Source organism: Rattus norvegicus, chromosome X (assembly GCF_036323735.1).
Source record: "Rattus norvegicus strain BN/NHsdMcwi chromosome X, GRCr8, whole genome shotgun sequence".
NCBI classification, from domain to species: Eukaryota; Metazoa; Chordata; class Mammalia; order Rodentia; family Muridae; genus Rattus; species Rattus norvegicus.
The window spans coordinates 108443129-108470088 of NC_086039.1; the positions used below are offsets into that span (position 1 = coordinate 108443129).

Genomic DNA, 26960 nt, shown 5'->3' on the forward strand with positions numbered 1-26960 from the left:
TCTGTGGCACTGGGCCACTATATCTATCATTACTCCTAAAGGGTACATGTGAGCACCTCTAAGCTGACTAGTTCGAGGCCAGAGACCATTTCTTAATTTCTCTATACCTTCCACCATGCAGAGTAAAATTACCTGCTAAACAATTACTTTATGGTTAAGACACATACTGTTTATGGGCAGATTTTGCACTCTGTTATAGTTCAGCCTAAAGACTCATCACGATCTAGCTGTATATTCTATTTCGTGTATCAGACATCGTTCCTGACCATACCCTGTTCCACTGCCACTCTGAACTTCTCCCTGCTCCCTACATGTACCAGATCCTTCCATGGTATGGCTCTTATATTTTTGGTTGTGAGCCTAGCCTTTAACGGCTGAGCCATCTCTCCAGCCCCATGGTATGGCTCTTATCCGCTCACTGGAGGTAATGTTCTTTCCCCTTTACATTAAAAAATGCCCGTTGCCCTGCTGAGATAGTACATCATTTGTGTTCTGTGCCACCTTGGCATTTGATTAAACCCTCCATCATAACCCTTTCCATGCTAGTAACTATACACATATTTGTACCTCTTGTGGGACTTTATATTTTGCAAGAGTAGTAATACCTTGTCTTTCGCTAATCCCCCATATCTAATAGTCTGATGTTAAATCTTTCTTCCAGTTAAAGAAGATTTCAGAGTCAGTGAGGATCCCATACCTTGGTAATAAAGAGCCTTAAGGAAGGAGTGACGATCAGTTCCCTGAAATAAAGACTTTTCAATTTCCATCTCTCTTCGGGTCAGCTGTTTGCTCTTTGAAAACCTCTGTGGCAGGCAGAGGATGCGCTGGCGCTCCGAGATCCTTTCTTTAATATCTTCAAGCCGTTTCTGTATTGCTTCGGGAGTTGCCCTCAGCTTTGTCCTCTGAAAGCAGGGAAATAAGATGCTTTATATCTAAAAGGACGCAGCACAAACGTGACTCTGAAACCTCAAGTAAGATAGAAGACGAAAAAGGCCCAGACACTGGAAGTGTTTGTGGAAGTTTTAGTTAAGGGCTAATCAACAGCTTCTCTTTAGCCAATGTTTCTATCTTAAAAACCAAAGAAGATTCAGACCCAACATTCAGTTTCATGAAAACTCAGAACAAAAAGGTCTCAATGACAAAATGAAGCAACTACGATGTTGGGGAGTTCAGCTGTTCCCGCCTGCTCATGGTTTCCACACCCCAGCATAAAGCGCAGAACCAGGCATGAGATTTATCTCCTGAGTATCCTGCTGCTCCCTACCAAGTGGCATAAATGAAAATAAAGAAATAATTTAAGAAAACAACCTGTTTACCTTTTCACCTGAAACATGGCTTTTCCAGATCAATATTTCTGTTTCATTGAGCCCTAGTTCCCTGAGAGAAGCAGTTTCCTGGTCTTTTTCATGTAGTGTCTGGAACTGGGACAAAGTCATTGTCCCGGCTACTTCCTTCCCAAAGGGCTTGTACATAGTCCCAGGGGCAAAGCTCTTTTTTTTAGAGACACATCTGCAAAACACAAAAGAAGTGCATAAGAACATCTTGTGGTTGAATTCGCACTGATGAGGCTTCCTATTAAAACAGGCCCAATGAAGCTCATAGGCAAAGTCTCTCTTCCATTTTATTGCCTAGGTGAAGTGCCATAGCAACAAAATGGAATCCCCACAGATCCAGGACTAAATTAACAAATGTTAACTGAGGCCATGCTAGACATTAGATGCTGTGTACTATTCTGAGAGTTCACAGATTAAAGACAAAACACAAGGGCTGAGAGACATGGCATTGCAGTTAAAGGCTCTTACTGCTCTTACACAGGACCTGGGTCAGTTCCTAGCACTCACAGGGCAGAATGTAACCACCTGAATCACCAGTTCCAGGGCATCCAAACCCCTCCGGCCTCTGCAGGCACTGGCACACAAGGGGTTGACATAAATACTACCCCCTCTACCTCCCCTTTCCTCTCCTCTCCTCTCCCCACCCCACATACCAGCACACAAAATAAATCTTCTATAGAAAACCCAAAAGAGCTGCCATCTATATGAAGAGTATCAGAAAAGGAAGCAACATTAGGGGAAATACAGGGTGCTATAGTAGAACACAGTAAAAGTGCTTAACCCGGGCTTAGTATGATATACACTTAACCTCCCTACAGAAAGTCACAAAAGCAAAATCTGATTGCATCTGAAGAGGTCTTCTGAAGAAAGTGCTTGGGTGAGCTCTCCCATCTAGCTTTAAGAGGGATAAATAACCCATAGGTGAGAGTCTATTATAATCTGTTTACAAATCAATACCCACTCTTCAATGGAGACAGAGGTATCAAGTTGATGTTGAAGGAGGCTCTTGAGCTGCCTCTCACCTTCTGTTTCCAGTTCCTCCAGGACATGCTCTTCATCCTTCACACAGCTATTTACCCTGGAACAGATGTAAAGCAAAACAAAATCCATAGGGAAAGTATAAGACACAGAAAGTCTGAAAATATATTCCCCAGTCTATATTACCCGCCAGTGATCCATTTGCTCAAAGACATGTCTTCAACATTCTACTGCCCTGAGTACTTGATTATATATTCACTAAATGCCTATGTACACAAGAGGCATTCTGTTAGCTACTTGTACTGGCTAGTTTTATGTCAAACAGCACAAGCCAGAGTCATTTTAGAAGAGGGAACCTGAATTGAGAGAATGCCGTCTGGGCATTCCTATGGGCAAACCTATAGTGTGCTTTCTTGATTGATACAGGAGGGCATGGATCACTGTGTACAGTGCCACACCTGGGCTTGTGGTCCTGAGTACTACAAAAAAGCAGGCCGTGAGGAGCTAGCTGGTAAGCAACATCCCTCCATTGATTCTGCTTTAGCTCCTGCCCACAGGTTCCTGCCCTGACTTCCCTCCCTGATGAAGTGTGACCTGAGACCTAGAAAGAACCCTTTCCTCTCCAAGCTGCTTTTGGTCAGACTGTCTTTTCACAGCAGTAGAAAAGTTAACTAAGATACAACTTGTGGAAAATAAAGATATTCTAGGCATAGATTCCATCAAGGAATTTGTAATATATTTAGGGAGAAAACGTATATCCTCTTATACTGTGTGCATGTGCCTATAAAGAGAGGGAATCTAAATAAATAATAATAGAGAAACATGTTCAAATTAGTAAAGTTTGCAGAAGAAAGGGGTAAACTGGGAGCTAAAGTGGTAAGGATGATTTCAGAATGGCATTCTTAAATGGGTACATGAAAGATTGGGTGTGACAAAGAAAAGGAGACATGGGAAAGCAAATATAAAGAGACAGACCACATACTGTGAGATAACTGAACTCCTATTTAGACTCTCACTTCGAATAGCCTTAAGTACATGAACTAAAGGATTCTCAACCAGACCTGAACACACAGGGATTAGGAAGCAATTTATCAGTCCAATAGGAGTCAAAGAGTAAGAAGTGTTTAAGGCCATATGGATTAGAAGATAACTAGAGTAACCAGCTAGAGTAACCAGCTAGGAAAACTACTGCGGTAGAAGGCATGAAGGTCCAGACTAGGGCAGTAATAGCAGAAATACAAAGGAGGGATTCAACCAGAGAGGCCTTTAGGAGAATGATGTTAAAAAAGTAAAACAGGGGGCTGGGGATTTAGCTCAGTGGTAGAGCGCTTACCTAGGAAGCGCAAGGCCCTGGGTTCGGTCCCCAGCTCCGAAAAAAAAGAACCAAAAAAAAAAAAAGTAAAACAAACAGACACATAAATAAAAGCACTCAAATTTCGAACTGTTGGTATAGTTTGACAGAATATTGGTATGAAGGGAGGAAAATGGTTTCAGATGGAATAAATGCCTAGGAAATATATCAGTCTATGTCACTGATACCTACACTGAGTTGAGCAGCTCTTAGAACTCTCAAACCCAAGGCACTGGTCTGAAGCAACAACAAACATGACTGGCTAAAATTCTTACCAGGAGGAAGTCTGAGGCTCAACACAGAAAAATCTGAAGCCATGTGAGAACATAAGATCTGAAGCCATTAGAAAAGAAATTCTGAAGGGCAGAAAATATGAAGAGTGTCTTCTCTTACCAACTTGTAGCCTAGACACTACAATGTAGAAAACTGGATCGTGGCTATGAGCCAACTCAAGTGATTAAGAACTCTTATTCAAGTTCTGAGAAATAACACAGCCATTTAACCACGCAAGAACAGAGTAGAGACAAATGAACAAAAACGAAGATGAGTTAAAACCCTGAGAAAAATAGCACGCATGTCTTACAAAACAGACCTTGTCTACTGGGATTTTGTAATGAAGTATAGAAAATTTCTGTAATTATAAGATTACTAAAAAGTGGGCTGGAGAGATGGCTCAGTGGTTAAGAGCACTGACTGCTCTTCCAGAGGTCCTGAGTTCAATTCCCAGCAACCACGTGGTGGCTCGCAACCATCTGTAATGAGATCTGATGCCCTCTTCTGGTGTCTGAAGACAGTGACAGTGTACTCATAAACATAAAATAAATCTTTTTAAAAAATTCCTAAAATAAACCTGGACCTATATTGAAAAATCTAAAATAACTTTGGAACTAAGTTTTAAAAAACCTTTTAAGTTTATCTTTATTTACAATCCCAAAAGTTACTGCTAAATTTAATTTGTTAAAAATGAATAAACATATCAACGCACATGACTCTATAGAGAAATACTGTTTTAAAAAGCTTATCACAGAAAAAGACAATATATTCCCATTTATATAAGGTTTAAAAAACAGATGAAACTAGGAATATTTTGTTCAGGGATTAAACTCATATGTGGAAAAGTAAGAAACAAAAAAAAAAAAAAAAACCAACCAAACAAACAAAAGGCAAAGGAATAATTGGTGTAAACTCCTAGATAAAGGGGGAAGAAGCAGAGAAAAGCCAAGGGGGCTTGTAAGGCATGCATGTGAATCCTGCCCTACCTCTTAACCTGTATAGCATACAGTTCTTTATGATCATCTAAGCTATACACAAGATTCATTTTTCATGTATGAGGTATCTCATCACAGGATAATTAAAATAATTAAGGCAGAGGAAACTTAAAAACAGAAAAAAGGAAACAACAACAGACCCTTTAAAAAAAATTCAGGCAACTAAGAAAGCAGGAGAGAGCATTCCTAAACAGGTTCTTTGTCCCACTGTTCCAGAGTGAAGATTCCACTGCAGTGTGAAGACAAAACCAAGTGATAGGTTTTCTGTCCTGTCATTAACTGGGAAGCTCTGGGTCTCAATGAGGACAGCCCCAGGCTCAAAGGGCCATTTACTGCAGAACCAGTAGGGGAAACTGCCCCGAAGCAATACCTTTCTTCTCCCAAAGCACAAGGAGCCAGTTCTGTGCTCAATTTGGCGAAGGAAACTATAATTCTCTAACTTTAAAGTCTAAATGCACTACCCAGTGTGGCCCACTATGTCTTTAAAATCTAGACAATGTAAGTTCCCACCCTACGACTCTCTGCCCCGGGAGACCTAGCAGGACGGCCAGGGAGGGGCTGGCTTTGTGCATCCAGAGAGCTAGGAATGTGAGAACCCAGGCAGCTCCAGAGGTCTCTGCCCCGAGGGAAACATTCCTGTGGAAACCCGCCTGGCTGTGGCCCTTCTAGAACTTCACCCCAGCAGACTGGTCTGGCCGGCCTTCCCTCCTCCCTTCTCCTTTGTCTTTTCGCTGAAGAGAACTCGACCCCCAAGAAAGTGACACATCCCAAACAAAAAGAAAAAAAGCCATTTTCAAAATAAATGATAAAAGTTGCCTTCTGCAACCCGGATATGCCCTTACCTCTTCATGTTTCCGCAGGCCCCTATCTCTAACTTGGGTAAATAGGAACCAGACCTCAACTCCCAGAAATCCGTGCGGCAGACTGGAAGGTGATGAAATTGGAGCGTGGAACTCTGGGAATTGTAGTATCACAAAACTATATGCTGATAGAAAGATAAAGTAGGTATTGGGTGGTGGGTATATTGTAAATTAAGAATTTTTTTGGCCCAGATTCAAGATAACATCCAAAATATAAAGCTCATAAACTTAGGATTCACCTTTGGCTTCTTGGCTCTTTCTCCAAGTATCAATAAAACCTAGATTGTCTCTAATCGCCTTCTTGTCAGCAAGGCTTCTCTGTCAGGGATTTATCTGACCTGCCTGCTGTTTCTAGTCAAGCCTCTGATCTGATCACATTGCTTGCACTAATGCTTTTCTCTTAGTTGTAACAGATCCTTCTGAGTTCCCTTAGTTTAAAGTCAGAAGCAGTGCGTACCCAGGCTTTTGACTATCTTATCATAAAAATATATCAAAGCAAGGGTCAACTACGGTAGGAATTGGAGAGAGATGGCACTTGTTTCTCTTTCAGAGAACCGGAGTTCAGTTCCCATACAGCAGTTCACAGTTGTCTGTAACCCCATTTCTGAGCCTCTGACTTGTTTCTGGGACACCGGGCACACATGTATGTACATGCAGGCAAAACACACAGACGCAGAACATAAACATTTTGTAAAAAAAAAAAAAAAAAAAAAAAAAAAAAAAAAAAACCCTTCATATACGAAAGTGTTTAAAAGCATTGGTTCTTGGTTTTAGGGATGTAGCTCAATCTGTAGAGTTCTGGTTTGACATGCACAAAGCCCCCTCTTGGATCCTCAACACCACACAAATGGAAAGGCAAGTATCTCTAAAGAAAGGAAAAGGCAGTAATTCGTAAGATAGAAAATTCAAGCCACAAAGTACATTTCATTACATAGTGCAAAGCAAGTCAGATCTACATAGAGATTCTTTAAAAGAAATATCAGCAAAAACAAAACAAAAAATATAAAACAAAGGAGGACTACTATTACTCCTCCAAACTATAAAGGGTAAGCAGAAAATTCCGAGACTGTCACATTTATGAGGAAACGAGAGAAATATGATTTCTAAATGTATTGTAGGATCCTGAAACAGACACAGGAAACACAATAAAAACTAAGTAAATATAAATAAACTATACTTTTTATTTAATAAGTTTCACTGGACATGACAAATATACTGGTGTGTAAGATGCGAACACTAAGAGAAACAGTGGAATCTATATGGAACACTAGATTATAACGCTTTAATGCAAATCTAAAGCTATGTTAAAATAAAACATGATTTTTGAGATGTGTGGATTGTATCCTGGGGATTCTGTACTTTGGGCTAATATCCACTTAGCATACCATGTATGTTCTTTTGTGACTAGGTTACCCCACTTGGGATGTTATTTTCTAGTTCAATTCATTTGCCTAAGAATTTCATGAAGTCATTGTTTTTAATAGCTGAGTAGTACTCCATTGTGTAAATGAATTACATTTTCTGTATCCATTCTTCTGTCGTGGGACGTCTGAATTCTTTACAGTTTCTGGATATCACAAACAAGGCCACTAAGAACATAGTGGAACACGTGGTGAAGGACCCAAGTGAGGATACCTCAGTCCCACTTGGGAGGGAGAAGAAAGCAATCACAGGAAGGGGGAGGGCGGGAGGGACCTGGGTGGGAAAGGGAACAGGGAGGGGAACAGGAGTACATGATCAGTTATTAGATGGAGGGAAACAAGACTGAGGCCCCAAGGGCCAGCAGAAAGAATGGAAACAGACAACCTTGGGAGGTGCCGGGGCGGGGGCGGGGGGAGGGGCATCCAGAATGTACCAGAGACCTTGGAGGTTGAGAGACTCTCAGGACTCAAAAGATGGGATTTTAGGTGAAATGACATACAGTAGAGAGAGGGAACTTGTAGAGCCCACCTCCAGCAGAAAGACAGGGCATCAAGTGAGCTATGGGGTTGCCATTCCACAGTCAAAAACTCTGATCCACAATTTTTCCTGTCTTAAAGACTGGAGGGACAAAAAATGGAGAAGAGCCTGAGGGAAAGGAGGTCCAGTGACAGGCCTAAATTGGAATCCAGCTCAAGGGGAAGTTCCAAGGCCTGACACTATTACTGAGGCTTTGGGATGCTCACAAAAAGGGACCTATCATGATTGCCCTCCAAAAGACCCAACAAGCAGCTTTACGAGTCAGATGCAGATATGTGCACCCGACCAATGGACAGAAGCTGCTGACCCCTGACGTTGAATTAGGGAAAAGCTCGAGGAAGCTGAGGAGGAGGGCGACCCTGTAGGAGGACCAGCAGTCTCAATTCCCCTGGACTCCTGAGATCTCTCAGACACTGGATAACCAACCAGGCAGCATACACCAACTAATATGGGGCCCCAACACATGTACAGCACAGGACCCCCGGGTCTGGGTTCAGTCAGAGAAGATGTATCTAACTCTCAAGAGACTGGAGGCCCCAGGAAGTTTAGAGGTCTGGTGGGGTGGGTGGGGTGGAGACATCCTTGTGGAGACACAAGGGGGCATGTAGGGGGGTGGGGGTGGGGTGTAAGATGTGGAACAGTCAGAGAGTCAACCAGGAGGGGGATAAAATCAGGGCTGTAAGAAAGAGACTAAATAAAATAAAATAAAATTGCCCTAAATAGCATTTTTTTTTAACTTAGGAAATGATACCATAATGGCAATCCATTTGTTTTGTTGACATTCTGGTGAAATAAGCACTCTCAATATTGCTGGTAGGGGGATAAATTGCTACAACCTCCAATAAGTACAACTTGACATTAATACTGACATGGAACACATCTACAAATAATATCCGCCATAAAACAAACCCTTAATCTATGTGCATTACTGTCCAATTGCTGTCTATAACAGAATACTGAGGTGGGGGAGGGTAAAGTTTAATTGTCCAAATACATTCAATGAAGTCTATATAATGATGAAAAGGTGGTAAAGTCCTCTGTATTACAATTCTGGAAATATACCCAGTGTAATAGCAAGTTTCAGAATAACAGTATATTTGCCTTTGTATAAAAGGTGGAATATATATATAGCCTGCATATGCATGCAATGTTTCTATGAGAACATATGACAGTGAGTGTCTCCAATTAACAGAATTCAGTGGTTGAGGGACAAGAACAGAAGGAAAAAACCACAACTCTTTATATGTTTTTGTCCCTATTGAAATTGTTGTGTTGAGACAGGGTTCCATATGTAGCTCAGACTGGCCTTTCACTTGTGATATTGCCGCTTGAGTCTCCCACGCATTGGGATTGCAGGTGTGTGCCATACATACCTTTATGCCCTTTGAATTTCTAACTGTATTACTGTCTCATCCAATTGCTTATTTTTAATTAAATAGAAATGTTATGTCAGGGGCAAGTTAAGAAAAAAATATCTTGTACACTTTGGGGTTCATATGACTTGGGTTGAGATTTCAGTTCTCAGTTACTGACAATATAGCATAATAGGGTTTTGCACCAATCTGGATGTTAAAATGTGTCTTGGTAAGTTATGGACTGTGAATTTCAGTAACTTTCTCTTTTTAAAGATTTATTAGCTGTCTTCAGACACACCAAAAGAAAGCATCAGATCCCATGGTGGTTATGAACCACCATGTGGTAGCTGGGATTTGAACTCAGGACCTCTAGGAAGAGCACTTAGTGTTCTTTTTTTTTTCCGGAGCTGGGGACCGAACCCAGGGCCTTCGTGCTTCCTAGGCAAGCGCTCTACCACTGAGCTAAATCCCCAACCCCGCAGTTAGTGTTCTTAACCACTGAGCCATCTCTCCAGTCCTTCAGTAAATTTCTTTAACTAGCTTAAATCAGCTTCCTCTTATATAAAATGAGGACACTCAGTTCTCAACCTGTGGGTCACGACCTCCTGGGGTTAGAATGACCCTTTCACAGGGTATACACAACAGACATCCTGCATATCAGATATTTATATTACAGTTCATAAGAGTAGCAAAATTACAGTAATGAAGTAGCAATGAAAATAATTGTATGTGTGACCTTCCCTGCCTCTGGGGATCATAGGCTGATATCAGTCCACAAGAGCAAAGGGAACAGAGACAATATACTGAGGGTTTGGAAGCCCTGTGAGTACATAAGGAACTGACATATGAATCAGCTATTTGGGGTCAGAGGGAGGGGCGCAGATCAACTTTACTTGGTATATGATTCAAGCTTATGTGGTTTGGGGGATGGGATGGAGCATCCAGGAAGGTCAAAGGACACAGGCTGTTGAGGTAATAAGATGCCTCATTTGCATGGGGAAGCACTTCAGGAATCTCAGGTGTTAAACCAGTGGTTTCTTATCAGGAGAAAGGAAGTCCAACCCTTAATCTCAACAGAAGCCAATTGACATTCTACAGGTAGAGGCTTAGGGTGGGGGTGGTGACAAGGTCAGACAAGCCACAGAAGGGATTCCTCCTCATTGAGCTCAGAAGGGCTTTGAGACAATGGTAGACTTCAACCTTAATTAGCAGGTTTTCCCACATTTATGGTTGAGGGTCACCACAGCTTGAGGAATTGTGTTAAAGGCTCACAGAATTAGGAAGGTTGAGAACCACTGTTTCAGAAGAATAGGGACCAGCTAAGCTGTATGATTTTAAAGCTTTGCCATGACAAAGATATTTAAATATCCCAAGGTGATCCAGTAAGTTCACACTTGCTCAAACTCCTTGATCAACTCCCGTTCAAGTCAGCAAGAGACCAAAGAGCAGCTACTGGAACAAAACGAAAGCTTTATACCTTTGTACTTCCCAAGAACTTCTAGTCTAGTAGATTTAAACTATCATGACACATATTAAAGTTATCTGCAATCTACTAAATGCAAATGTCGGTGCTCTAGAAGCACACTAGCAAATAAATGCAAACACACATTGCTTTGTAGTTCTGATGTAGAAGAAAGATTGGGTTTAAGTATAAACAAATTGTGGGCCACATCAATCTGTGAGCTAGGCCTATTTTTTAGAGAGGTGGGGCTTAACACGGATGCTCAGGCAAGCTTGACAAATTTGTGAATAGGGAAATGGAACACGTATCAAGTTTGATAGTGTGCTTGACTTCTAGGAAGGGTGGAACATTTCATCATCATGGCAAATTTGTCTAGTTCTAATAAAACAGTCTACTGCTACTGGAGTGATACACACAGTATATAACAAATCTTCAAGGAGGGATGACTGGAGAATGAAGGGATGGCTAAAAGACAGTTACGTGGCTGTGCAATTGCAAGTGGAAAGCGAGGTCGTGAAAAAGCGTTCTATGTGTCTGTATATAACTGCAGACAGCAAGTGTAGGTACCAAGTGATGTCTGGAAAATTTCACTAGAAGGAATGGCATTGTACTTCTAGCTGTGCTAAACTAAGGTATACTACCTATTATTTTCACATATGCCTATATTTTCACAGCATCCCTTTTCCCATCTTAAAAGCATATCAGACAGTCTGTAAAAAGCTTTAAGACCTTTGGTGTTATACTCCTTATCATGAGTTAATTTTGAAAATCCACCTCTCAAATTTATGACAAACTGAAAAGTATGTCAATCTACAAAGTAATGGTTTTATGCCAGTTGTGGTAGTTTGTGTATGCAAGGCCCAGGGAGTGGCACAATTAGAAAGTGTGGCCCTGTTGGCCTAGGTGTGTCACTGTGGGTGTGGGTTATAAAACCCTCATCTTAGCTGCCTGGAAGTCAGTCTTCAACTAGCAGCCTTCAGATGAAGATGTAGAACTCTCAGCTCCTCCTGCACCATGCCTGCTTGGGTGCTGCCATGTTCCTGCCTTGATGATAATGGACTGAACCTCTAAACCTGTAAGTCAGTCCCAACTAAATGTTGTCCTTTAAAAGATTTGCCTTGGTCATGGTGTCTGTTCACAGCAGTAAAACCCTAAGACACCAATCTATAATATTAGTTTAACTGAGCCAAAGTTCCTCTTTAACAAATAAGACATGTTTTCAGGGTGTTTCCTAAGGTGCTTTGTTTGCTGTATGCTTCTGATGAATACATTAGGAAGCGGTTTTAATTCTGTCATATGGAAAAGTTTTTTTGTTTTATTTAAATTCCAGCCATTGCCCCCCCAAGTCTCCCCTCCCACAGTTCCTCACCCCATTCCTCTGCCCTCTTGCTTTTGAGAGGGTGCTCCCCCCAGAACAGTCCTCCCCCACTCTCTGGTGCCTCAAGTTTCAACAGGATAAGGCACATCCTCTCTCACTGAGGCCAGACAAGGCAGTCCTCTGCTGTATATATGCCAAGGGCCTTGGACCAACCCCTTTATGCTGCCTGGTTGGTGGCTCAGTCTCTGGGAGTTTCCAGGGATCGGAGTTAGTTGAGACTGAGAGAAAACGTTTAAAAAAATCTCCTCTTGAATCTACTGAACATCTAATATTAAAAGGAAAAAAAACCCTTGTTCATGGCTTTCAAATTTCTTCTTAAAGGAAGAAAGAGGCTATGTATTTGAGAAAAGGCCAAGACACTAGAAATGTAAGAACTTCCTTCAGTTAATATTTAAGCTAGGTAACAATGGTTGCCTTAGAATTATTAGCAAAATGGTTTATTTCTGATCTTTAAAATTAACATTGGTTTGAGCAATGTCATGTCTTTTAGACAAGTTAGAACCAGAATCAAATGGTGTTAAGGGGCTATTTAATGTAAGGCTCCAAACACAGTACACTGAGGCTTAGTGAATTAATCTGGAATCCAGTGGCTACTTTTATGTACTGAGGGTCGAAATATTACAAATTCCAGTAAAGATGGTGCAAAAGGACAGAGTAAACAGGACTTCAGCTTCCTCTTTATATAAAAAAGTTTCAAAAGCCCTCTGCTAGCATTCAAAAAGGAATAAGAAAACCACAAAACTTTGGAGACTTGAAAAAAATTTTTCTTTCATTAGACTTTTTTATTTACATTTCAAATGTTATCCCCTTTCCTGGTTTCCACTCCAGAAAATCCTTATCCCATCCTCCTCACTCTGCTTCTTTGACGGTGCTCCCCCACCCACCCGCAACCTCTGGTCTACCCACACTTGCATTCCCCTACAGTGGGGCATTGAGCCTTCACAGGACCAAGGGCTTCTCTCCTCCCATTGATGCCCTACAAGGCCCATCCTCTGCTACATATGCAGCTGGAGCCATGGGTCACCCCCTTGTGTACTCTTTGGTTGGTGGTTTTAGTACATGGAAGCTGGGGGGTAGGGTTGATACTGTTCTTTAAAAAAGTTTTATCCTCACAAAACAGTTGGCAAAACCCAATGTTGCCCAGGATGATTTTTTTCTTTCCAGTGAATTAGACAAACAGAAGTTTTTTTTTTTGTTTTTTGTTTTTTGGTTTTTTTTTTTTTTGGTCTTTTTTTTTCGGAGCTGGGGACCAAACCCAGGGCCTTGTGCTTCCTAGGCAAGCGCTCTACCACTGAGCTAAATCCCCAGCCCCTAAACAGAAGTTTAAAACCAGAAATTCATATAAGGTATTATATTGTCTTTACTGAATGTGGGAGCCTCACTTACATGTGGGCTATTATACCAGAGTTTTATCAGAAAACAAAACAAAAAGGACGTTTGTCCTCATCTAGGGTATATTAGTAATCATATTGAAGTATAAAAACTAGAGATTACTCAAAAGCCATGTTTACTTTAAGAGAGTCTACAAGACTTAATAGTATGCATTATCCCCCTCAACACACACACACTTCAGTATTAAAGACTGAAGCTTGTGCATGGTAGGGCAGTACTCTATCATAAAACTGCAGGTTGACATTGGTTCATTCTTTGAGATAAGGTCTTAATTTAGTTGAATTCAGGCTGGTTTTGAATCTGTGATCCCTCTCCCTCAGCCTTCCAGGTGACTGAGATTATAGGCCTGTGCTATCAGGTCCAGTTCACACTGCATAATCTTGAGCGCTGACAAAAACTTACTGAAATAGCTATTTCATGGAAACATTTGTATAGGAAGTGAATCCATTAAGTTCTAGTATTTATTCTACTCATAAAACTTACTACCACTAGTAGTCATTTAAATTTTTTTGTAACAAGAACCCTTCAATGTGTTTATGGGTGATTTGGAGAACAAAAACTCAATTCAGTCACTTAAAACCTTTTAATCACTTTATTTTCATTTTTAGGACATCATTATTAGCAACTTGGATGAAACACAAGAGATGAAGATGTTTTAGAGCTAAGAAGGCAGCTTTTTTCTTTACAGACAGAAAACTAAATCATATGCTAAAACAAAACAAATGACAAAAATCACCAGGATACCTAGGTATAGTGGCACTTGTAAAACTGAGGCAGGAGGATTGTAAGTTCCAAGCCAGCATAGGCTACAGTGAGATCTTGATTTAGAAACAAAAGCACTGAGGTATATTGTCAAAAGTAAGTGGATCATTGGACCTTACCCATAATACAGTGCTGGGTATATTATCCAAGAGTGTGGCACATGGTTTGATCTCTAGTACCATTAGAAAAATCAAAGCCCAAATGAAATCTCTAATCCATAAAACCGCATTATCATCTGTGAGCTCCTGAAAGACACTTGCTGTAATTTGTCATACACTTGTTTTTTCATTGCCCATATTTCCCTTAACAGGTAAAATTATATCTCAGAGTAGATAGTAAATTTCACTTGAGACTTTACAGGATCCAGCACTTTCTATGAACGGCCACAAACACCCAGTAAAGACTGGGTGACACGTGCATTTTGGCAAACAACTGGCCACAATTAAGCTGCAGTAAGAAGTTGATGTGCACTAGTGACAGTATGCAGAATCTGAATAAGACAGGTATTATACACACAGAATCAATACCCACAAGGGGGTTACTTAATTCTGTGTAGGCATTACTATCACTGTGTCCAGACTTTATTCCATTCTGAAAGAAAAAAAGCACACTTCTCTTCACATTATCTAAATGAAAAACACATGCACAAATTATTGCAATCAAAAATTAAGTAGTAACTGAAAATACTACTCTATTTAATATCATCAGAATTTAGGGTTAATGAATAATCCAAAAGGAGTAATTTGGAGCGATAGTTATTCAAAGGCAATCTTCTTCATGGTATCTTCAGTTACTCAAAGGCAACATTCATGGCATCTTGCCCCTTGCGACGGTACTCCTCAAATGCCTTTGCAACCTCCTCTACCTTCTTATGCATTATGCCTAGAGTGGGAAAGGCATAGAACCATTAGTCAAAGTCACATTCCATGGATGCAATAACACACCCTCCCCTCAATTATGACATATGGAACTTTAAATCACAATTTTAATAGGGTTAAGTTTTAGAAAATCCGAGAGAAAAAATTCATTAGTTTGGAAATAAAAATAGTGGATGAGAATCATTCTTTGTTGTCTTTAACTTTGGGGCAATAACAGTCTGCCTTCAATTTATGTTTTATTGGAGAGAGTATTAACTGTTTGTTTTTACTCATTAACACCCAAAAGGACAATTCAGGGTGGTCAATACATTGAACACATAGATTTGGGGAGGTCTGAGCTACCTATAAGACAGACCTTGGAGAATATTTACATTTCTGGCTCCTGATTATTTATTTACCTTGGTGGTTCTTAAGTTTGCTCAGGGGCAGTGTACTGCAAAATGTCATTAATAGTTACCATATCAAATAGTAGTTTTCTGCCAGGCAAAATAAACTGTTGAGGTAAGTATGTTAATCAGAGCTTTTCTACAAAAATGCACAAATAGAACTGCTCGTTAGTTTTCATAGGGGACAAATAATAGTTGGTACCCTCAAAGGAAAGGAAAGTTTTGCAAAATAAAAACTAAAACTTAATTGATCTACTTTATTCCTTTCAACCATCCAGAACAGTCTTAATGTTTACCCAGTTTTTGAAAAGCACCATACATATATGAAATACATACACTCTGTAAGATCACACTCTAAGAGTGGGTAATTTAAATCATGGTTATCTGCTGAAGGGCCAGAACAACAGTGGATAATGAGCTTGACAAAATAAATCTCTTCTTTTTGTTCCAATAACAAACTGCAGGGTGCAGATTCCCCCCCCCCCCTTAAATAACGGTTTTAATGTGATGGAAGCATAAACGAGCAGTCTGAGCCATTAACTTCAGACTAGAGACGTCACCATCAGTGCAATTTACTAATTTGCTGATTGATACATACTAAATGCAAGGGACTACATTTATAACAATCTTAAAAGTCAATAAAATGTCAAGAAACACAAGTCAGCATTATTAAGAGAGGCTTACTATAAACAGTTTGTCATGTCTTCTAATTGAATTCCCAGGACTATTTCTGAATTAACTCACCTCAAATGTTTTAGGCCCTTCATTCATTAAGGGCAGACATTGCACATAGTACTTACTGCTCAGATTTCTGGTCCCAAGACCAGCATCACTGATTGGTTTCTGACACTATATTAAGTTAATACATCATAGTAAAAGTAAAATTCTAGTACTAGTCACTTGAAAAAAAATACAGCATTTATATTTCTGCATTATTAAAAAGACACTCTACATACAAAAATAAAAATTCTATTACTAAACAAAATGTGAGTTATCAACAAAGACAAGAAGTAGATTCAAGATTTCCTGAGACTTGTTTGGGATAGGAATGGATGGTAACTACTAGTAGGGCAATAGGACACTTGGGAGAAAGAGAAATATTCAAATATTGAAATGCTATTGATATTGATGTTTGTACAGCTCTACAGACTTATCTAGTCAATGACAATGTATTTAGTAATGAAATCACAACAATCTATTTTCATAAACACAGCAATTCTCCTGCTTCAGCTCCTTAAACCTGGAATAGCAGACATGAACCACCACATTTGGCCCTTGAATTTACTTCTGTGCCTTATCAAAAATCAGTTTGGGGTAAGCTTGTATTTTTGTTTCTGAGGTCTTTATTTTGTGGATCGTTGTGTCTTTCCCCTTAAATATCACACAGTACTGTTTATTTATTTATTGTTTTCATTTTGCTTATGAGTATCGATGTAAAATACTCAATAAAATTCTAGCAAACTGAATCAAAGAACACATCAAAACCATCATTCAACACAATCAAGTAGACTTCATCTCGGGACGCAAGGTTGCTTTCAATATATGAAAATATATGAAAATCTCTTAACATAATCCACTATATAAACAAATCAAAGAAAAAAATCACATGATCATCTCATTAGATGTCGAAAAAGCATTTGACAAAATACAATACCATTTCATATTAAAAGTATTGATTAGTGAAGCATAATTTAAAATAAGAAAAAAGTTGGGGACTTTAAGACTTAACAATGGACTATAAAAAACCATTTGTATGTATGTATGTATGTGTTTACACACACATACATACATACACACACAACAACAACACAATTAATTTAAAAAGAAGTCATGAATTTGAAAGAAAGGAGTGGTATATGGGAGGCTTGGGAGGAAGGAAAGAGAACGGGTAATGATGTAATTGTACTATAATCTCAAAACTAGAAGAAATAAGAACAAACACCATGGCATATTCAAGTATTTAGCTAACTGCCGTTAGTAGCATGGAAAGACAGTTATGTATGCAGGTCTACTACCTGTCAGCTTTGTATTTTCTCTTTCATTAGAAGCTCAGGGGTTGGTAAGACCCCTCAGCTAGATAAATGCTTGATGTGAAAGCAGGGGGGCTTGAGTTCAAGTCCCAAGTTCTTTGTAAAGGATGCTGTGGAACTAGAGACAGGTGGATTTCTTGGGCCTGTTGGCTAGCCAGCCTCAATGATGAGCCCAATGTCTTAGTAATGGGTCATGTTTTATAAGACAAGGTAGGATGACAAATGACACTGAGGCTGACCTCTGGCCTACACACACACACACACACACACACACACACAGAGAGAGAGAGAGAGAGAGAGAGAGAGAGAGAGGGAGAAGGGGAGGAAGAGTGAGGAGAGAGACAGAGACACAGAGAGACAGAGACACAGAGAGACAGAGAGAGAAACGAAAAGAGAGAGAGAAACAGAGAGATTTAAATACAGAGCAACACATATACACTCACATATGTACATATATACACACAGGGACACATACACATTCATCTATAGCCTCTGCAACAATAACAGTAAGTTTAATATACTGTGCTAGGTACATGTCAGGGGACAAATAAATTGTAACTGTCTATTAAACCCTAAACTAAATCAAAACCTAAGGCCAGAGGTACATTTCAAAAATACAGACAAATTAATGCATAATTGCTATGAAGAAGTTAAAATCTGTACTTTGTATATGATGCTAAGATCAGGTCTTATTGAAAAATCAGGAGTAAGGGGTCTACAATAAAGACATAATAATTTCATGAAGATCATTCTGACAGGAGTGTGGAAACGAACTGAAGTAGAGTGAGAAGAGAAAGTAGATCACGAAGGTTTCTGCAGACTGAACTCACACATCTGTAAAATAGTTGTAAAGATGTAGAGGAGTAAAACACCAAAACGTTAAGTATACAAAGAAAGGCATGAAACACTTTAAAAATTGCGAAGAGTTCTGTGTCAGAAATATGAACTTGGTAGGACTAGATAATTCCAAATGGTGTTCAAAGTGGAGCAGTAAACAGGATGCATGACTAAGAAGCTGACCCTTCCTCTCCTCTGTATCTTACCTCTGGGTAGTGCTCCCTATTCGAGCTCTGCAGAACGTTTGCTTTGACAACTGAACAAGCTAAGCTCTAGATCAGAGATACCAGATCAAGTCAAGGGTGGGCATTCTGTATTAAAGCTAAGGAGTAAACAGATGTTTCCAAGAGCTTAAGTGTGCCCACAAAGGAGCATGGAGTGTCTACTTCCTGCTCTATGGTTCTAAGAATGCTGAGTTAACACTGGCCTAACTAATCTACAGCCAGGAACTGCAAAATTCTTCTCCAGAGACTTTGACTCGCTAGAAAGTCTAAAAAAGATAGTGGCTAAAAGTCCTTCGGTGACGGGAAAAGAGAGGTATCTAATCATAATTTCCCACAGCAAGTTAACAAACCCAGCTACAAAATGTTTCATGTTGCTTTAAGTATAAGAATATTTGAGAAAAACAATTTGAGAGAGATTGAAACAAAATGGAAAGATGAGAGCAACAAATTAGGAAGAGCAAAATAATTTTTTGAAAAAATTAACCAACTCAGGGATGATACTGATTCTACAAACATGAATGAATGCTACTAAGTGCACATACGTGCGCGCGCGCACACACACACACACACACACACACACACACTCGTCATATGACAGCAGGCTCTTGCAACATAAAGGTTATTGCAGAAAGTAAAGATCAACACAAGTTTGGAAAAAGAAGTAGAGTACAGATCTAGAAAAACTAACAAATCCCATAGAGAGAGACACTAGGAAAGAATAAAAATGTAGATGAGTTCAGGGAAGCAAGCATTAGATTAAGTATATTTCCAGAAAGTGGAACAGAGATAACATAAGCAAAGAAATTAGCAGAAAGCTCATTTGAGAGCACAGCCTCAAACAGAAAGAACTGAGTTTCTGGACTCATTAATATTAGGCTCAGTAGATGAAACAGATTCACATCAAAGCATATCATCCTAAATTTAAGTATTCTTAGAAAGAGCTTAAAAATTTCAATAGGGAAAAACCCAAAATGAAGAACCTTCAGAAAAGGTTCAGAATCACAATGGCCCTCAGAGTTGGAAGAAGACAGAATTGCTTCTTCAAAAGTCCCAGGAAAAATTATTTCCAAGCTATCATTTAATACCTAACATTATCAATCAAGTGAGCTAGCGGGGTACATATCTTTTCAGCAATGCACAAGATCAAAATACATGTTGTACATTCTCTCTGGAAGCTGGGGGAATATGTGCTATAATGGAACCAAGGGAATGAATCAAGGGATCAGAATATCAAGGGAGTCACAAAGTAAAGTCAGGCCAGCACCAATTTCAGAAGGTATAATAGAGGAGGGTTGAAAGGATAGCTCAGTGGTAGAGCATCTGCTAAGCATATAGGTTCTAATTCCTATATTCTAATAACCTATGCATATAGGTTCTAATTCCAATCCCAGGAACCACCACCACCAACAACCACCAAATAAACAGCACAGAAAACAAAGAGTAGAGATTACAGCTCGATGGAAGAGACAAGTATTGCAGGTTGAACTAGATAATTTAAATTAAAATCAGGGATTCAGGTACTAACTCTACTGTTAAGTATACAGAAAACTAAGCCAAAAATAAAATTCAAAAGTAAACAAAAACCTGTAAAAAGAAAGAAAATGGAGTGTGCTAGGCTATGAACAGCACCTGTGTGATCATAATTAAAGTAATAATGGTCAAAGTGAAATTTATGATATTTGTGCATTGCAAGTAGGTGGAGGGATTTAATATAGGAAAACTAAGACTAAATAGTTTTTGACAAAATTAATTTAATTTGAGGTGCCTCTGGCATATCTGTGGGTGAATGTTTCTTTTTTTTTTTTTTTTCTTTTTTTTTGGAGCTGGGGACCGAACCCAGGGCCTTGCGCTTGCTAGGCAAGCGCTCTACCACTGAGTTAAATCCCCAACCCCCTGAATGTTTCTTAATGCAGAGTTTTGATAGTGAAAATAAAAATAACCATTTGTGAAATTATGGCTGGAGATGACAACTGGGGTCAAATGTACTGCTGGCTAAGAGAAATGCCCTTTAATGCCCTTTAATGGTTAAGAAAACCATTAGAATCAGGGAGAGGTCTCAAGTCAATATTCTAAGTGCCTACCTTAGAAAAACAGAAAAAGAACAAAGTCAACACAAGGCAAGCAAAGGGAGGGAGTAATAAAGACAGAGCTAAGAGGAAGAGAAGTGCAAACAGAATCACCATAGGAAAAAAAAAATCAATGAACTAAAAAGCTAATTCTTTGAGAGAGAAAAAAAAGTCAATAAAATTAATAAACTTCAGGCAAGAGGGAGAAGTTTAAGCACAGAAACCACAAATCACCAGGATCACAAAAGAAACAGGACATACCACTGCAAAACTACAAAACTATTTTGTATTTATAACCCAACAGCCTAATTCTTTGAGAAACAGAAGGCTTTTAAAATGTAACCAAGGTAAAACACACAATCAAAATACATTTAGAAACAAATGAAACCTTTTCCCTACAAAAGTACCCAGGCCCGAACAGTTTTACTGATGATCTATCAAAACATTCAAAGAAGAATTAATACCATTTCCCCAAATCCTAAGAAATAGAAGACAGTGTTGATACCAAAAACAGGCAAAGATAGTACAGTATCAAGAGAAAACTACGGGCCAATAAATCTGCAGCACACCCAAAGTATCTCACATATTTAAAAGCTTGTAGCAGAGAATTAGAAAAATAGATCCAAAAAGGCTGACTTTTTTTTATCCCACATATGTATGGATGACTGTCTATTTAAAAAATAATGAGTCCACAATGTAATCCAATTAAATAAAAAGCTCTTGTAACAACTGTACCGAAAAAGCATTTGATAAAATCTCACACCTGCTTATTATTTTTAAAAAATCAGCTAATTAGGAATAGCTGAGAATACATGAGCTTGAAAGAGCACCCACCAAAACCCTACAGCTAATATTACTACGTTAAGATGAAAGACTGGACGTTTTGCATATATGATCAGAAATGAAAGCAATAAGTAAACTAAGGGCTGTGTGATAGTTAAGGGGAAAGACACAAAGATTTATAAACATAAAGACCTCAGGAAAAGAAATCCAAGCTTACCCCAAACTGATTTTTGATAAGGCACAAAAGTAAATTCAAGGGCCAAATGTGTTGGTTCATGTCTGCTCTCCCAGGTTTAAGGAGGCTGAAGCAGGAGGAGTGCCATGAGTTAGAGAACAACTTGGGTTACAGTGTCAGAGTCTGTCTTTCAAAAGGAAAGAAATTTAGACTACAAGATGACTCAGCAGATAAGAGTGCTTGCCACCAAAGCATCATGGGAGAGAGAACTGACTCCTACATGTTGTCTTCGGACTGTGACATGCGTGTTGTGGCATGTGTTTGTGTGTGAACACTCACACAATATAAACAAACATAATGACAAAAGAAAATAAACTCTTTTGACCAAGGATAGTTTTTTCAATAGTACTGCATCTACTGAATGAATACAGGCAAAATCAACAAACAAAAAGCCATTGATCCAAACCTATCATACAAATGAAACCAAAATGTATCACAACCTTAAAATATAAAATGTAAAAAAAGACAAAACTTTTAGAAAAAAATGAGAGAAAAATCTTTGGGATTACAGATAATAAAAGCAAAAGCAAACACTGACAAATTGCCTAGCATTAAAATCTATGACAGGCTGGGTCAATGTCAGTATCCTGATTATGGTATTATTATACTACAGTTTTGTAAGATGCTATAATTGAGAAAAATAAGGTAATAAGAAAAATAAGGTAATAAGAAAATAAGGTAATAATAAGTAGGGTTTTGGTATTATTTCTTACAACTCTGTGAATCTGAGTTGACCTCAAACCAATTTTCCTAACAAAAAGCCCAACACATATGTGTAAGCTATTTTGTTAATGCTGGTGAAACAGGTTTTTTTCTCTATAATTGAAGCTGACCTGGGGACCTCATTCAGAAGCTCAGGATAGCTTCGTACTTGTGGCTCTCCTGCTTTAGCCTTCCTAGGTATGTCACATGTTACGGTTTTAGCTATTGCCAAACATATCCTATATAGGAAGCTAGGTTGCTTTTGACACTAACTGAAATTTTGTGGATTTCATATAATTAATCTTTCCTTGTAATTCAGAAAAGAAAAGTGAAGAGAAAAGGGGGAGAGGGAAAGAGGATATGACATTATCCTTTGACTAGTCATAGCTACTTTTAAGACATGCATTTTTCTAAAATCCAAGTAACAGCCAGCTCTACTTCAGTTCTTGCTGTACACTTCTAGATGGAAGAAAGTACTTCTAGAAGTACAAAGCCTCCCCCTCCGTGCTGCCCCCCACTCATAAGAATGCATCTGGTGTCATTGTGATATTAAAGTGATGAGAAGCTCCTATGCTTGGTGTAGCACTGTTCTTCACACACAATTGATAGGAAAATACAGTTCAAAGATGGGTAAAAAGAAAGACAAGCAAATGGCAAAGGGGTCCTGAATTATTGCAGTCGGGCAGGGTAGGTAGCCCAGGCAGGAGAATTATTTTTACATCTTTATGTGGTCTTCACTTGGTCAGTTATCAAAATTTTCAAAATATTACTCATTATAGAAGTCTCACTTTAAATAGCCACTTCCTAAAAATTAAAACAGGGGCAGCAGCAGCAACCCTGCTGCGCCATTTTGCCGCCCCCCCCCAGCTTTTGTTTCTTTATCCATCACACTTTAATCTCCTCCCTTTGTACCTGTTGAAGGCAGAGATAACATGACCATTTATGCCTGCTACAGACTAACACGGAGCCATAACACATAGGTGTTTTGTTCAATATCTACATAACATCTAAAATTACAATGTCTAATCTGGTCCGCAACTCATGCCCACTGAATCATCTCCCAGCCCCAGCACTTGAGTCTTCCAAAGCCTGTGGGTGCTACTTCGAGTCTCCTAATATTCTGTGATGGTAAATAAAAATGTACGAAGGTTTCAATACTTCTCAGAAGCCAAAGCTTATGAGAATTCATAGTTGGGCCTGTTGATTCCTCTCCTACAGCATTTTTCCTATTAATGTACCTGCTTGTCAAATGCTTTGAAATTTTTGAAAAAACAGTGCATAATTCATGCATATATTGAAATATCACACTGAACTTCATTGATATGTATAACAGATACATATTAATTAAAACAAACTAAATGCTGGGCCAGCAAGATGGTTTGGCAGATAAAAAGAACTTGCCAACAAGACTAATGGCATAATTTAGATTCCCAGAGCGAGCTGACTTCCTCCCACAAGTTGTTCTTTGAATTTCATAGAGTCACTGTGGAATATACAGAGCCCCTCCAAATAAATAATAGTAATTTAAAAACAGACAAACTAAGTGCTGACCTAAGAATGGTGGCAGACTTATAGTCCCAACACTTAAGAGGCTAAAGCAGGAGGAGCACCATGAATTCAAAGGCAGCCTAGCTACATAGTGAGACCATGTCTCAAAAATAAAATTAAAGTAAAATAAGCACTGTGTTGAGCTATAACTGACACCATAATGCTATCCTTTGCTCCTTCAAACACTGGTGTGCTTAACATGAGGACTGTCTATCTGAATACTGTAAGGGAGGCCATCCACTTATTTCATGTTTGACTTGTCTATTGAGCATGGGCCCCAAAACGGCATTATCCCGAGGCTCCAGTGTGTGTATGCATGCATGCATGTATTCAGTCACCAGCAAGAGGAAAACTGCTTTGGAGGGAAAAAAACCCTATCTTTCTTACAAACAATATAAATTCTGGTATTTGTGAGTGATTTAAATTATGTTGCATGTGGGGAAGCTCTCCAGCTTGAGGAAATTCACTTGGGCACAAAATGTACGTAAGTAGGATTAGTGAGAAATCTAATTTTGCAGGTGTATTGAGGGTATGTCAAATCTGGATTTACATACAGAAAAAGAATTCTGAGAATTCGACTCTGAGAATGTTAACCACCACACACTATTTCTTAACAGGAACTGAAGATTTGCTTAATTCTAATGTTAGTCCCCTAATCTAAAGTACAGGACATTCTTTGGAATTAAGGGAAAACATCTGTTTTGTCTGTAAAGAATAGCAGAGATGATCTAGTGGATCATTTAAATAGTGGAAAGACGCAAAATACCATTCAGTTAACTGAAATGGGAAGACTTAAGTGTCCCTGTGGAGTTTAAAATACACATTCTATATGAGCAAAGTCTACTTAGGTGGCTTTGTGCTGCTGTCACAGAGCTGGCAGAAGCCATTCAATTCTAAAGTATCTGAAGTGGAATGTTCAATTCCAGAACATAAGAGATGACCTTACCAATCCACCAATGTCACCAAGATTGCCCAAAGAATGTAAGGAAAGGCAGAGGCAAAGGGAACAGCCTCAATCAGTGAATGTGAATTGGAGCCTAGTCTAGAAGATGAAAGAGGACGAGGGCTCAATTGCAGTTTAAAGGTATCTTTTGGCACTTCAGCATTGGATGCTCTTCAGATAAAAGAGCTGAAATAACAAATATCCTGGGTTTGCTTTTGTGTGTTTGTTCATTTTGACACAAGGTCTCATACAGCACAGCCTAGCCTTCAATTACTCACTGAGTACTGAAAGACGACCCTGAACTCCCGATTCTTCCAGCTTTACCCCTCAAGGTACCTGGATTATGTGTTTGCACCGTCATGTCTAACTTTAATAAAAAGTGATTGTTTGAAACAAGGTGTCACTCTTAGACTTGCTTGGCCTGGTACTCATTGTGGAGATCAGGGCAGTCTAGAACTCACAGACATCCACCTGCCTCTGCCTTCCAACCGAAGGTATTAAAGTGTATACCATCATGGCTGGTTAATAAAAATATTTTTAAAATCACTTATAGGGGGTTGGGGATTTAGCTCAGTGGTAGAGCGCTTGCCTAGCAACCGCAAGGCCCTGGGTTCTGTCCCCAGCTCCAAAAGAAAAAAAAAATCACTTATAGGCTGAATCAAAACTGCTTTAAAAAGATCTAACACTAAAAAAGTTTAATTTGTCTCCTCAAATAATAACTATTAATATTGGGCAAAACAAAAGCACAATTATAAGGCATTATGTAAAACAGCCATTCTAAGATGAACCCTTAAAGCATTTTATGCAAGAGTTAGTTAGATACAGTTGATGACTAAGAATACTTCGTATAGAAAGTAAGGTAGTCACAGACATGGGACTCTACTTTGGAAACTTAACAACCCGGAAGATCATTTTAGTTACTTTAAGGAATAATTCTTTCTGCTCTAAATAACAATATAAATGTGAGACTCCATAGAATAACTATGCAGTTTTACTCTTTAGGAGCCCGCGATGATCATAGATAAAATAGATTTAGTCTTAGAACCTTGGGACATCTCATGAAAGAAGCCCAATGCCACGATAATAATAACGTTTCGAATAATAACGTGTTTTCCATGGCCTGCTCCTTTATTATTGTGCTATTTGGTGACTATGAATGGGCAGGGAGGGCGATGGTGGTATACGAAGCAAGAGGAAAACATGGATCCCTTATCCCACCTCCCTCCTCTGCCAGAATATACTCCATATACTTAAAACAAATAATAAATGACTTCAGACAGATTGCCAATTCTGTCGTAAGTGGTCCCCAAAGAGCTAGAGTTGCTGCAGCTTCAGTGGCTGCCAACTCAGAAGACAGATGTGGGACTGCAGCACTATTGTCAAGCCAGTCTTGAAAGAATGCTGTACAGTCTTACAAAAAGGAAGACGAGAGGGAGCTCCGATTTGCATCTGTGGCTACTATTCACTCTCTATTATACTCTTCAGCTGAAAAGACCCCACAGATACTGTCTAAGGGTAAATAAGCATTGTATTTGAAACCCTGCATGTGTTCAGACTTCCCTTAATTTGATGGTCTCTGAACCCCTTTTAATTCTGCCTATCGCTATGGACTGGTGTAGGAGTTAGAGATCTAAAGGAGCCCGGCTTGCCACACCTTTGTGGATGTTGAAAAGTTCATGGACTATGAAGTAATAGGTTAACATAAAGTGTATGTGGTGTTCAATTTCCAGTTCATCTTTATTTTTCCTTTGAAACACAATGGATTCTTTGGAGTAACTTTAAATTCATGGAAAATATTGTCCAGAAAAAGAGAGTCCCCATATACTGAATATACTCAAAAGTTCTAGCCTCACAAGCCTCCCCAGCTACCACTGTCCCACACCAGTGTAGTCATTATCCCTGATAAAGTACCATTACCACCCAAGGTCTATTCTTAGGCAAGTGCTCTACCACTGAGCTAAATCCCCAACCCCTCCAAGGTCTATTCTTTACACTGAAGTTCATGAATAACGTTGTTCATCCTACAGCTTTCAGAAAGGTATAATGATAGGTAGCCATCATTAAAGTACCACAGACAATATTTTTACAGCTCTCTGACTGCCTATTCATTCATCACCACGCCCACTACTGATCTTTTTTTTTAAACTATCTTTACAGTTTTGCCTTTTGCAGAATGTCATATATTTGGAATCACACAGTATATACAGTCTTTTTATTTTTAGCTTTTCT

General features: G+C 39.1%; 2 protein-coding genes across 8 annotated transcripts in view; both read right to left on the minus strand.

Annotated features, from left to right (window-relative positions):
• Rbm41 (RNA binding motif protein 41) overlaps positions 1-5841 on the minus strand; it is a 54647-nt gene extending 48806 nt beyond the window's left edge. For 2 of the 4 annotated variants that reach the window (XR_010061244.1, XM_063280300.1), the window contains exons 1-4: positions 5774-5837; positions 2296-2412; positions 1317-1509; positions 698-902 (exon numbers count right to left, since the gene is read on the minus strand). Coding sequence is in view for 3 of the 4 variants with exons in the window: in XM_063280300.1 (XP_063136370.1) it covers positions 698-902; positions 1317-1509; positions 2296-2412; positions 5774-5781 (523 nt within the window). In the remaining variant the exon portion in view is untranslated. Of the gene's footprint in view, positions 1-697; positions 903-1316; positions 1510-2295; positions 2413-5773 lie in introns of all 4 variants that reach the window. The other 2 variants (XM_039100061.1, NM_001109420.1) reach the window with 2 other exon arrangements.
• An 8073-nt stretch (positions 5842-13914) lies between these two features.
• Positions 13915-26960, minus strand: part of Nup62cl (nucleoporin 62 C-terminal like) — a 56483-nt gene continuing 43437 nt past the window's right edge. For 3 of the 4 annotated variants that reach the window (XM_006234255.5, XM_006234254.5, XM_039100269.2), the window contains exon 9: positions 13915-14981. In XM_006234255.5, coding sequence (XP_006234317.1) covers positions 14890-14981 — 92 coding nt within the window. In that variant the 3' untranslated portion in view covers positions 13915-14889. The remainder of the gene's footprint in view (positions 14982-26960) is intronic. The other variant, NM_001427605.1, reaches the window with a different exon arrangement.